Source organism: Tachypleus tridentatus, chromosome 10 (genome assembly GCF_004210375.1).
Source record: "Tachypleus tridentatus isolate NWPU-2018 chromosome 10, ASM421037v1, whole genome shotgun sequence".
Classification (NCBI taxonomy): Eukaryota; Metazoa; Arthropoda; class Merostomata; order Xiphosura; family Limulidae; genus Tachypleus; species Tachypleus tridentatus.
Genome location: NC_134834.1, coordinates 79385001 through 79398804, shown reverse-complemented (window position 1 = coordinate 79398804; position 13804 = coordinate 79385001). Strand labels below are relative to the sequence as shown.

General features: G+C 32.4%; 1 protein-coding gene across 1 annotated transcript; it reads right to left on the bottom strand.

Moving 5' to 3' along the window:
* Positions 1–1576: 1576 nt before the first annotated feature.
* LOC143228131 (prohormone-1-like) lies at positions 1577–9988 on the bottom strand. The gene is made up of 3 exons (XM_076459447.1): positions 9923–9988; positions 5521–5644; positions 1577–1892 (listed from the first exon to the last, which is right to left on the bottom strand). Exons 1-3 carry the CDS (start codon positions 9970–9972, stop codon positions 1725–1727), a joined length of 342 nt encoding a protein of 113 aa, XP_076315562.1. The 5' UTR covers positions 9973–9988; the 3' UTR covers positions 1577–1724.
* Between the last annotated feature and the right edge of the window lie 3816 nt (positions 9989–13804).

The window sequence follows — 13804 nt, the reverse complement described above, 5'->3', positions numbered from 1 at the left end:
GGATTTGGTAGCAACTCTTATAATATAATCATGACTCAACTTACAAAGTCTGACGTGAAAAATACTATAAAAATAAATAAATATATATATATATATATATACTTTAATTTTACTGAATTACCAGTAAAGTTGTTAGTGTATAGAACCATTTTTAAAAACACTACCATGTTAACTAAAAATCGGGTTTCGATACCCGTGGTGGGCAGAGCACAAATAGCCCATTGTGTAGCTTTGTATTTAATTACAAACAACAACAAGACTAAAGTATTTGTAAAACCATTTCAAAATTATTTTGACACCCAAAATTATCTGTGAAGTACAATGCAGAAACCTCTCATACGCAGTTGTATTTTTCATAATAAGGTTTTATACTGTGGTATATGTTGCTGGCCCGGTATAAATTTAGTTTATATATATATATATATATACACGTGAATAACAAATGTTCTAAACACATAAATTTCCTTGTTTGTAATTAAGCACGAAACTAGAAAGTGGGATATTTATACACCGACCACCATAAGTATGGAAACGGTTTCTAGGGTTGTAACTCCACAGACACAACACTCTGCCACTGGAGAGCCCTGAAGTGTCTTTGCCAATGAATACTTTACATTTTTTACGATTAAGACTTTCAATATAACATATTCATTTGATATATTTAAGCCTGTAGTAATTAGTAATTTTATATGGTAAGGTCCTATTATTCTTAACTTGTTCAGAACCGTAGACGAGATAATTCGTCCAAGCTGATCGGTAACACAGTGCCACGGACGAGTTAATTTGTTCTCAATAATATATAACTTCAACGCTAGATGTCAGCACCATACATGCATTTGACCTACTTACAAATTGTTTCACTTTCGATCCAAAATGGCGTCACGAAAAAGTTACTAAATGAAGAAGCATTAGAGTTTTATTGTAGCAGCTGAAATGTTGGCAGTCAACAGGTTAATAACAATGTAATAAAGATTATAATAAGGAAGAATTAACATCCATGTTTTTAAAATCATGCCTCACATCTATATTACATTCACAAAAACTATAATCATTCTTTATCCACGTAGAATGACGTATCAACAATGTTTTAAACGTTCTTTATCATGCATGCTCAGAAAAACAGTTTTTTTACCATCTACAGTAAAGTGTCAATAGTTTTTATACCTTTATACTGCATAGTAGAAAGTGAACAATAGTTAAACATTTTTTGTTGTGTATAGCAAGGTATCAATAATTTTAAGACCTCCCTTAGTTTGACCACAAAACTATGATCGATAAGTACCATTCTTCTAGTTAGTAAATACACAATTGTACTATAAAAACATACAATTCTATGAGAGAAACATCTTTACGAGTTCAAATTATTACGTTAATATACGTAAATCTGTTCAAAATGTCATAGATATATTAGATAAAAAACAATTGTCGAATATTTTCTCAATTATTGGAAATATTTATGTATTTTTTTCCATTTTCGTCAGACTGTGCAACCAAGTAAAAAAAGAAAACTTATCGTTTTAGTTAATTATGGCATCGTTGTGATTAAAATAAAAATTAATTTGAAAACACAGTAGTGTATAGTTTAGAACTTTATTCTACATTTGAATTTTAAACCACGTTAGTTACATAATTAACCGAAAGAAGAATACAATTGAAAAGTGTGATACAGTAGGCTTAGTGCCTGAAAACTAGCTAATGTTACGAAAAACGGTATCATAACAGCATTATTTCCGTCCAAAGCAGGAGACAGCGTTGAAAGCACACTGTTTCCAATAAGAACGTTTTCTCTGGAGGTCCCTGACGTCCAAATTATTTCGCAATCGATGTACCATCTGGCGAGCAAACAGATAATTCAGGAGTGCTGCGTCCACTGAGCCATCGTCTTCCATCATCTACTGAGAAAAAAATATTCGTGTACTGAGTGTGTAATTATATACAAAGACTGAAAAAATATAATATAATATAATCACATTAAATGTTGAGAAATAATTATGTAAGTCATACATTAATGTTGTGTTTTTTTCATATTTTATTTATGTCCGCAACAAGGCATCAAACCTCGAATTTTAATTATAAACTTTCAAGATTCAGAAAACAAGCATTCATGTCCAAGTGTGGTTACATGAGCAGATGTAGCATTTCATAGCTTAAATAACTTTATAGAATTCCTATTACAGCTATAGACATGTTATATGAATACTGACAACTCTAACAAAAAAAATAGACCAAATAAATTCTGTTAAGACTACGATGCCGCTTTGACATTAGTTCTTTTTACGTCCTTGTATTATCTAGATTAGTAACAACCTACGATAATTGTAAAAGCACCAACTGTGAAACAAACTGTGCGTCTTGTGGACATCACGCTGTGTTTCTGATTACATGTTAGAGAATGATAAATAAACAGCCTTTTGTTTATTTCCTTCTTTCTAGGATCTTCCAGATATTTAAAAGTGATGCTATTGTTAAAAACACTATGGTAATTTTTGTCTTAAACCATCAAATCTACGTAATGACATTCCTTCAATTAACTTTATCGCACGTCATTTTAAGGCGCTTGTAACAACAATTTCATTAAGTTGATATCCAAATAAAATTAAATAGTAATTGTTACAGAAATCCAAAAGTTTGTTACTTACAATTATGTACGCAATAATTCGTTTTGTTCTTTACAGAGTTACACTGCAATCTATTAACCACCACTAGCTGGTACGTCAAACATTGAACATTAAGCTTAAATTAGCAAGGCAGGTTAAAAAATAAGCAATATAACTTGATATTTTATATTTTAATAGCTTTTCATTTTAATTTATATAAACTGATTAGAACTTATATAATTCCATTTAACCTTATGCGTCCATATTAACTTTCTAAGCGGCATAATAGTTTATACATATATATATTGTAGATTAAGTAGGAATTTGTAATTAATCAGCACACCAGGGCTATCGTTTCGCTTCCTTACTAACAGAATATTACTTATCTAAGATAGTAAATGTAAACTGTCACATTTAAGGTTTAATTATCCCATAATTCTCTTTTTCTTCTTCCATTCTCCAAGGTAGCAAGTTCAAAAATTAGATATAAAACTACAAGTCAGAGATCATTTAGAAACATTCTAATTAATGTAAAATTTCCGCCCCTCTATTATTTATCTGTTTGTGAAATATTTTAATGGAAGTTGCTTTTGTTTTTAGACTTTTTTGCCATAAGTTACAAAAACAGCTTTTACTGCATAATATTTTCTAAATTTCAAATAGAGAACCTAATGTATCTAACTCAACAGCACCAAGCGCTTACTGTTCGACTCTTATCTGACAGAATAGCTCTTGTCTGACAGAATAGCTCTTGTCTGACAGAATAGTACTTGTCTGACAGAATAGTACCGTAGTTTTTGTTTCTTTGTTTGTTGTTGTTTTTGCGGCAGTTGGTGCAGTACAAACATACTAACCGATATACCACGTCAAGCTTATTAATATAAAGAAATCCATTACAAAACGTAAGTGTGAACATTGGAATTGTGAAATATCAGTTTAAAACTGAAGTACAAAAACAATCCTTAAAACGTCCACTACGATCACTAAGTTTCAGTTTAAACTAAAGTTACATTACAAAACGTAAGTGTGAACATCGGAATTGTGAAATATCAGTTTAAAACTGAAGTACAAAAACAATCCTTAAAACGTCCACTACGATCACTAAGTTTCAGTTTAAACTAAAGTTACATTACAAAACGTAAGTGTGAACATCGGAATTGTGAAATATCAGTTTAAAACTGAAGTACAAAAACAATCCTTAAAACGTCCACTACGATCACCAAGTTTCAGTTTAAACTAAAGTTACATTACAAAACCTACTTTTAAAAAGGCCAGTAGAAACATATATACTAACGTTACATTTGAGCTAATCACAAATGATTTTAGATTTCGCTGGGAAAGTTAAAAAACAACAACAACAACCAATTATCTAAACGTGTTTCATGTGTCTTAAATTACTAGAATGATGTAAACTACGTCAAAAAACGACGCAAAATGAAAGATCTTGACTGTATCCTGTCAGGATATTGTCACTGCAGGAAAAAAAATCACCTTCTCTAGCTATTCGTAAATAAAAGTGGGCAGAACGCGATATTGCGTTTAGCGTCTCATGTTGCGGATAAGCAGCTCCAAGAATTGCGACACATTGCATTAACACACTCTGCATTTTCAACTGTGACATGCGGACAAATTATTCGGTTCAGAGTCCAACAAAGATCTTATGACATCAGTTGCTGCTTCTTTCCCTTTGGTCAAGAACTTTAATTTAAAGGCAGCTGTTCCTGAACCCAAGGTTCTTTAATCGAACCATTGAGCTATGCAACCGTAAGATGTTCGGTTTTAGAATACAAATGTATATCTGAACAAAACGAAAAGTAGGAATTAATAAAGCTTGTATGTAACTCATGAACAGACTTTGATAAACTGATGAAACTTAACAGCACGAAGACTGGATAATCACGTCGTTGCAGGGTTTGGTTTATTTTGAATTTCGCGCAAAGCTACACGAGAGCTATCTGCGTTAACCATCCCTAATTTAGCAGTGTAAGACTAAAGAAAATGCGGCTAGTCATCATCACACACAGCCAAATCTTTGGCTACTATTTTACCAAAGAATAATTGGATTAACCGTCACATCATAACGACCCCACGGTTGAAAGGGCAAGCATGTTTAGTGTGACGGAGAGTCGAATCCACGACCCTCAGATTACGAGTGAAGCGCCTAAACCACCTGGCCATGCTGGGCCTGAAGTACATGACTTGTACCTCAATGATTTTTATTAACTTTTTCTATTTACAAGTTGATCTTTTAGCTCTTGTATTCAGAGATACCAGCTGTATATGACTAACAAATGACTAGGCTGATGAAAGCCTAGTTCAACATATAATAGTAGAGCTTGTTAATTTTCATAACTGGTATAAAATCTAAAAATCAAAAATGTATTACATTACATCTATCAGAGTTGATATTTTAGTGTATGCTTAGATTTAAAAACTTTGTTCAACACCACACATAACTTTCTATTTAAGTTACGCATATTGGTAAAGAATTACTCAGTTAGTTGCATTACAGCATAACATTATTAGAAAGTAAGGATTTTCTTAATTTCTAAATGTTGTTTACTGGCTAATGATAAAGGCTTATATTAGATAATTACTACGTCTAATTAAAATTTGTATTTTTAACATTATTTTCATATGCAAATGTAATATGTTTTCAAACATCCATCATAGTTAACCTTCATATTTACAGTATGTTAAATGCAATTTCGTGGTTTGCTTACACGAAACTAGTTTATAATAAAATAAAAAATAAAACGCAAATTGTATTTTTTAAACGCCCTTATGATTCATTGAAATATCACTAAAACCTTTTCTTACAGTTAAGCACTTCATAAGTTCTGTGTAGTTATTGTCTATTTGTTCACAAATACACAATTATTCTAGATAAGTCAAATGCAACAAATGTAAAAACATATCTCACATCAAGATCTGAAGGATACAGCTGTCTTTCCGTTTCTTCCAGGGTTTTGGCAGAGCAGACAGCCACAAGTAAAAATGCCAAGAAGAACAAAATATTTGTTTTCAACATGTCTGCTAAAATTGACCTGTAAAACCAGATAAGTTTCTTTGAAATATCTATAAAAAGTTTCACGTTTGAGAAGTTTAAATAAAAATATGTTTACTCTTCCTCAGATCGCAAACTGTTACTTAGTTGGGTTTTTTTTAAACCACTACAAAACCAACAAAATATCATCTTCTTCGTTAAATACTTGATCTGTTACTTTTAGAGATTTTGACATTTTAACCCTTAATTGATTTATTCTACAAATATGTTTATATTCAGTTCATGCGTTAATGCTATAACAATAAGCTTCCCCATTGTTGAACTATTTTGTGGACAAAGACAACGAGATAAAGTGGCTTTCTCACTTCAATGGAAAGCTAACTGAGAGCAGCTAATGCAGTGTAATTGTTCTAGCACATTTAAGTTTCTTCTTAAAACACGATGATCATCTGGCAAGTAAAGACTGTCGAAAATGCTGGTGTTCCTTAATAAACAGATATAAAGTATTGTTTTACATTTTGTTACTACTAGCACCACATTCCATTCTACTTTGTTCAATGTATTTTATTCGTGCTTTGAACTCTCATTTGTTTTGCATACTAATTACATAAACTTTTATGGCAATTCGAAGTGTATTAAACTTAAAAACAATTTATTATTCTCGACTTATCAGTTAAGCTTTTGTCTCCGTAGTGATTTTAGTAAACTGGTTTATGTTAAACAACCCGTAGTAGTTAATAAATTGGTTCACGCTGAAACCCGCAGTGATTAATAAACTGGTCCACGTAAAGAACCAGTAGTGGTTTATAAACAGTTTCATGTTAAACAACTTAAAGTGGTTAATGATATTTTCATGTTAAACAACTTATAACAGATGATAAACTTTTCATGTTAAACAGCCGGTAGTGATTAATAGGCTAGTTCATGTTCAATAACTCGTAATGACTGTTTCGTGTTAACTCACAGGGGATAATAAAATGGTGCATGTCACCTGTGATTTATAAACTGAAAAATGGTTCTTTCTAAGTATTTAAATACTGAAATTCATAACAAGTTAGTAAATACTTATTCGATCCTCAGCTTCCGTCCACTCAATAATAAGTTAAAACTGGTAAATCATATGAAGTGTATTGTTTGACAGATTAGTTTTATCGAGCAAAACTCGTACTCCACAAACATCACTTCAAAGCAACACAAATTTGATAATTTTCATAGAGAGAACTTTAGTAGCCGTATAAGTACTCTTTAACACTTTAAACAAGAAACTGACCTCTCAAAGAGAAACCCTTAACCAGCAAGATGATAATCCATGAGTGAAACGTAAAGGTACTCGTTTACTGATAACTTAAACGTGTGTGAATTTATCAAAAGGTCACAGTTCTTTTTGCAAAATGAAAACTAAAATCCACAGCTGACTTATAAGTAGCGAGTTTAAGGACTTATAGTTTATAGAAAACTTACTAGAAAGAGTTCTCATTTTAGCTTTCAATAAATTTTGATATGAACTATTAATTTTAAAAAAAGGTCGATTTATGTGTTGAAAAAATATGTTCACAAATCTGGCATCCAGAAAAAATAATAAATTCACAGATTAACGTAATGTCAAAGCATGTTCATTGTAGTTAACAGTACTGAAAAGAAATAGTTTTATATTTTCATAATAAATGAATGTATATATATATACGTATATTGTGTCGGAATGAGTTTTACCTTCGATTGTTTATAATGTAATGTTGAAATGTACCACAATTACTTCTAAAGCATAAAGAAAAATGTGTATTTTAAGAATCTCGTGTGAATAAAAGTTGGAAAAGTGAATAAAAATGGACATTTACTGCAGTAGTGAAACTTTAATTCATAAAAATAATTCCACACTAAAAACTCGCAACGTTACATAGAATAGCGTGTACTTTTTATTTATATTTTTCTTCTGACGCTATTCGTTATGGTTCTATTTACTTAAAACAAGCAGTTAATGTATTTTATTTAGTTAGAACTAAAAACAAAGAAAAGTACTGCTGGCTTTACTATTTTACGATATACGTTTTGTGATACTAGGCATGTAAAGTGTCCCCTGTAAAATGGTTTTCATTTCAAAGCTCTTTTTATATCAGAAAACATAGATCACAGTTCACCATACTAATTAAAGCAATATCGCAGTTACAACCAGTTAACAGAGTTTTAGTCGATGAATTTCTAAACCCACGTTATGAAATCTTTCTGAAAAGCCAATTGAAACTATTCAGCGTTTAAAAACATTTATTTTTCAAATCCGTTATTTACTTGCATTACAAAACTTGTTTTACTCTAAGTTCTTAATCTAATTTGTACGGGTGTTTACTGTAATATACATCGTACGTAGCTAAACCAAACAAAAGCGGACATTCTATATCTGTATTTATTACCACTTGTAACCACACGAAAAAACGTCACAAAATCAGTTAGCTTCAAATGTAAACAGATTTGTCTTCTAAAGCTGTCAAAACCAGATCTGTAGCGTAGAATAGAGACAGTGTGGGTTATTGTTTCAGGTAGTGTCACTGTAAGCAATTCGTAGACAAAAGGTATTTATTATGGCTTGTTATATCTAACATGTTTTGACATTAAACCTGAGAAGCATTAATCATAGAGCAAGTTGGTGTCTTCAGTATGGTATGACAGCAAGTTCACGAAAATCGAAGAACTTTACTTGGATTGTAATGACATATAGTAATTAATTAACTGAATAGGCTAGTTGTAGTTTTTGATGTTTATCTGTCTCTTTATTAACCGTATTGAGCCTGCCATAGAACGGTCAAACTTGGAAGTAACAAAATTTGTAAATAGAAACATATTAATATTTTTGAAAGTTGAGTCTGAAAAAATAGAGAAAACTGACAAATAATGTTAAACATCTACTGTTCAGAATTAGTTTTCGTTCGTTCACGTTTAATTAAACTAATGTTCTTATAAACGAAAAATAAATTATGTTGTGTAAACAGAAGAAACCTGCAACAAAACTATGCTAGAAATTTGCTACTATTAAAACCCAGTCGAAAACGTCTGTGTTTCGGTTAATATTAATTCTCAAAAATACAGTGTTTAAATGAGCTAAGATGTTTTACACATGCAATTTTTCTCTGTTTATTACCTGAAGATCACACCGATAAATATCTGATACAGTTTCGACAAAATAATACTTACAAGTTTAATTATTTTAGCCAATAAAAATAATTTTTAGACATTAGAGTTTTAGTCTCTCGCGGCTGCGTAACTGTGGCGTTATTGGATTGGTACACCGTTTATTATCTTATAGTGTCGTTATTGTTCAGATAAAAACTTGTGCATGTTAAACAATATTAAATTAATTTCCTTTATTTGTTCCTCGTGTATGGAAGTATTCAAAAATTCTGCATTTTAGTGGAAAAAAATCGTTATGATTCTGTCAAATATCTCATAAGAATTATGTAAACTGCAGATTTTTTTTCTTGTTACTATTAATTTGTCCATTTCTGATTAAAATCATGTAAATACTCAACATGTCTTTCGTTTAATACCAAAATTTGTCAATTAAAACGGACAAAAGATCCTATGGATAAATAACCTAATAGTTTGTTTTTATCTTTTAAAATATGCTTGAGTTTTCTTTTAATAAAATGAAAGATATCTTATAAAACTATTTTACAAAATCACAGCGTTTAGTTTCCATTATTATCAATTAAACTGTTTTTTCCCCTTAATTCTACTACTAGGTTTAGATCTCCAGGTTAAAGGAATATATGTGTTTCCAATTTAATGATAAAATACTGTGGGGCATGTGTTAAAATACAAGATGTCATTAAAATACATGATAAATCAAAACCTCTAAAAGTAAATTTTAATTACAAAGTTTTATCTTGAAAAATTATTAAGTTTACGTCATGTTAATAATTTAAATTTGCACGTATTTTAAACTAAAGATTTTTGAGAAAATGCTGTTATTTGTTATAAAATTAAATGAAAGATTGAATAAATTCGTTAGCGTTTATCATTTCGTATTCTTTGACAACTTCATCAGTAACAAATTTTTTATCTTGGCATAGGTTCGTTATTTTATGGTAAGCTTATGTTCGATGTTAATTAACTAATTTTATGTGTGAAGAAGGAATATGGTGTACCGTTTATTTTCTCGCTTTGAAAAAAAGCTTTGAGGGAAAAATGACCATTCTCTTTACAAATGTTCTATATTTATCAATTAAGACAATTTTATAGTAGGAATGACACATAACTGCAACGTCGAGACTTACTCTTGTAAGTATTTAAAATACAGACATGACTTTTAAAGACATGTAGAACTTACCTGTAGAATTCTTTAGTGACTTCGCGATCTCCAATCTTGAGAACTGTCATGAATTCAACGTTTAAATAGTTGACTAGAACAACAAATTCCTGCAATACGCATGCTCTGATAGATAAAGTGGTCACGTGACCGAGCACTTTAAGAATTTACTGACATTTGCAAATGATTTGTTGCAGATTTAATGTGTTGCGCAGCCGCAGTAAGATTCACTTGACAACCTACAACTTGTTGTCAGGATACGTAGATATATTTCTGCAGCCAACGTCTTGGTGGTAGGAATGTCTAAACTAGTCAAACTTTCCGTGCAAGGATTTTTGTACAGGTACCATTTGCAGCATGTATACTATTGTAAGGAGACCCTCATTGTCTGAGCTTATACAGATATCCTAAAGATAAGATATAATACTCTAGTTTTATTCATTCTTTTTGCCTTACTGAAAATGCTACAAACCCAGGAAACAGAATCTATGGAAAACTTTTTCTGTCACGTTGTTCGTAATGGAAGTTGTCGTAAAAGAAAGCCGTTCTAATGTTTCGTTTACACTAAAATATTCATTACGATTAATACATAAACACAGCGACTGAGATGAATATAAGTCACAGGCTGAGAAAAAACAACAAGCGAACAAACTTTCTGCAAAATCCCAAATCTGCTCTTTTACTATTTATGAAATCTGTCAGAGAGGAAAACTACGTTCGGTGAAAGCTAATAAGACATAACTTCATGTGTAGGTATATATATATATATATATACATAGCCTGTGTAAGACTACTAAGAAAAACTGTAGCCATTTTTATCAACGTAAAATATTGACTTCCAATATTTACAATTTATTTTTCTTTTAGATTCGAAAATAAATCTTTTGGGAGAATAAATTAATAGAAAAGAAGTAGAAAATTAAACTAAAAGCGGTTAACTTTGCCCAAACAAAACGTATATTAGTTATTTTAACGATGTTTTGGCCCAAAGCAAAATGAACAACTATGTATCTTGAAGTGCAAGTAACTATTGCTGTAACTTTTTGTCTAAATTAGAAAACGGTTTAGTAAATGTGTTTAATACGTTTATTACAGTAGGAAAAAGATGTGCTTTATTTTGAGAATTCTTACATGTTGTGTTTATATTTTCTGGTATATTCTATACTAATTACTAAAAAAACTGAAATACAAATTCTAAATTTCACTCAAAGCTACTTGAGGAATGTCTGCAATAGCCGTCCTTAATTTTGAAGTGGTAGATTAGAGTTTTGTTTGTTTGTTTTAAATTTCACGCAAAGCTACTCGAGGGATATCTGCGCTAGACGTCCCTAATATAGCAGCTAGTCATCACCACCCACCGCCAACTCTTGGGCTACTTTTTTACCAACGAATAGAGGGATTGACCGTCACATTATAACGCCCCCACGGCTGAAAGGGCGAACATGTTTGGTGCGATCGGGATTCGAACTCGCGACCCTCGGATTACAAATCGAACGCCTTAACACGCTTGGCCATGCCGGATCTGGTAGCTTAAAGAAAAGGCAGTTAGTCAAAAAAACATTTTACCAAATCATGAACTATTATTTAACAACGAAAAATGTAATGTACCGTCACATTATGGCCCGGCATGAGCAAGTGATTAAGACACTCGACTCGTAATCCGAGGATTGCGGGTTCGAATCCCCGTCACATCAAACATGCTCGCCCTTTCAGCCGTGGGGGCGTTATAAAGTTTCGGTCAATCCCACTATTCGTTGGTAAAAGAGTAGCCCGGTGGGTGGTGATGACTAGCTGCCTTCCCTCTAGTCTTACACTGCTAAATTAGGGACGGCTAACACAGATATCCCGCGTGTAGCTTTGCGCAAAATTCATAAAACAAACCGTCACATTATAACGATCCCAAGACGAGCATGTTCTATGATGGTATTCGAATATTCGAGCCCCAAATTGAGAGTAGAGTGCCAAAATCACACGCCCATGAGATTTTAAGAACTTGAGAGTGAATGTAAAAAAAATGTATAACAATTTGCCAAACGCACAAAATTAACTATATCTACTACTGAAAAACAAACTTTCGCTCACTTACAGGCTCATCAGGCTGGGCGGAATATTGTGCTTGCAAAGATATTTACATTAGCAAATTATACGAACAACAGTTACTCTGTGAACTGGGTTGAGTTAATAACTTGTGATTTTATCAACTTTATACGAGTCGTTTACAAATTAGAATTAAGGTAAGAATTAATAACACAATACAATTTATTTATGTTAACACTAAATATTTATTACTGTTATTTTCTACTGTAATTAATTAACTCATTAGAAGAACCTGCGAACCACAAGCTTTATTGTTGCTAAACAGAAAAAAACAACTGCAATTCCATCACGAGAAGACTACATTAAGATTTCTCAGAACTTTGTAGTGAAATTAAAAGGAATGTATAAAGAAAATGTCACCCACACTATATATTCTATAATCAGAGCCGGCTAGGCCTGTCGCCAAATATCAGGACTCTTCAGGATAGCCGGGATACAATAGACAAACAAAGTGGTCAGGACAATATTTATATTGTCAACGAGCTAAATGTGACTATGTAAGTAGCGTGCCAAGCTGCGAATCAAAAGATTCAAGGTAACGTTGAGATGGCTAAGCACGGTCGCTCAATATCTGCAGCATTCAGACCTCGCTATTCGATTAAAAGCAGTAGTGTAAGCTGAAGTTCCCTAGAGAGTGGATGTCTTCCTTCTGGGCAGTAGCACTAACTTAGGGTTACCTATTTTTTCAACTGAGGCCTTTGACGTTATGACTTAGCTCATGTGTTGCATAAAGTAATACTTAGGCCCAAAACACCAAATTCTTTCTGTAATTAGTCGACGTGTAAGAAGGCCAGGAGCGACCCAAGGGTTGACTTTCTGGGCTGAAGACCTGGGGTTACGTGGAGCCCCAGTATATCGACAAAAACAAAATCGTGGTCTACAATTTGGAGCCATGAATACGTTACTACGGTGGCAGTCATATCCCACTGTTCGATTAAAGTAGATCTAGTGTTGATGGTGAATTGTGTTGACCAACTGCCTTCTCTCGCGCCTATAACTTTAAAATTAAGAATGAAAAGTACAGAAATGACTAGAATAGCTTTTGGCAAAAGTCAAAACAAACAAACATGGATGAGAATTATGAGACTGTGTTTCAACTTATGTAATAACAAGAAACTGAATGGTCACAGCGTTTAACTAAAACTATTGAAAATAACTATATCGAGTTGATATTAACATTCTTTGTTACCATACCTGCATTTTTTATCGAAACATTTCTTTATAAAATCGGGACCTAAGCGTTTTTAATTAAATACACAATACTGAGGCTTTTCATACAAATAGCACCAAATGCTTTTCCATTACACCCGAGTATATTTCATTTGCGATCTTAATTGACACTTTGATAAAAAGAAAGTAGACGTACTGAAGGTTATAAGCATTCTTTGCACTCCTTTCCCGCGCACTAAGAACAACATCTCTTCGAGTGCGCCGAAGCAGCGTTCAGTCTTTAATGAAATAGTGGGTGTTTCTTTGTTTGTGTTTTTCTTATAGCAAAGCCACATCATGCTATCTGCTGTGTCCACCGACGGGAATCCAACCCTTGATTTTAGCGTTTTAAATCCGAAGACTTACCGCTGTTCCAGCAGGGGACTTAAGGAAATAGATGAAAATAAAGCTAAGCTCCAGTGTGTTAATAAAAATGAAGGAATCGTCAATAGCCGCGGCTGTAATCACATCTCAAAACGCTCAAGAGATGGAGCTATGAGTTAAAAGTTTGTTCTTGAAACAAATAAAATAAACAACCAAAAACCTTTCTAGGAGCCGTTATGCCGTGGCTAAAAATCAAAAAAATAATTTCTTCTG

What these genes read in the sequence shown, in the direction of transcription:
- LOC143228131 (XM_076459447.1), bottom strand. Translation starts at nt 9,972, where the DNA reads ATGACAGTTCTCAAGATTGGAGATCGCGAAGTCACTAAAGAATTCTAC. An exon ending in GTCACTAAAGAATTCTACAG is followed by an intron (nt 5,645 to 9,922) that starts GTAAGTTCTACA and finishes CTGGTTTTACAG; the next exon opens with GTCAATTTTAGCAGACATGT. An exon ending in TGTATCCTTCAGATCTTGAT is followed by an intron (nt 1,893 to 5,520) that starts GTGAGATATGTT and finishes TTTTCTCAGTAG; the next exon opens with ATGATGGAAGACGATGGCTC.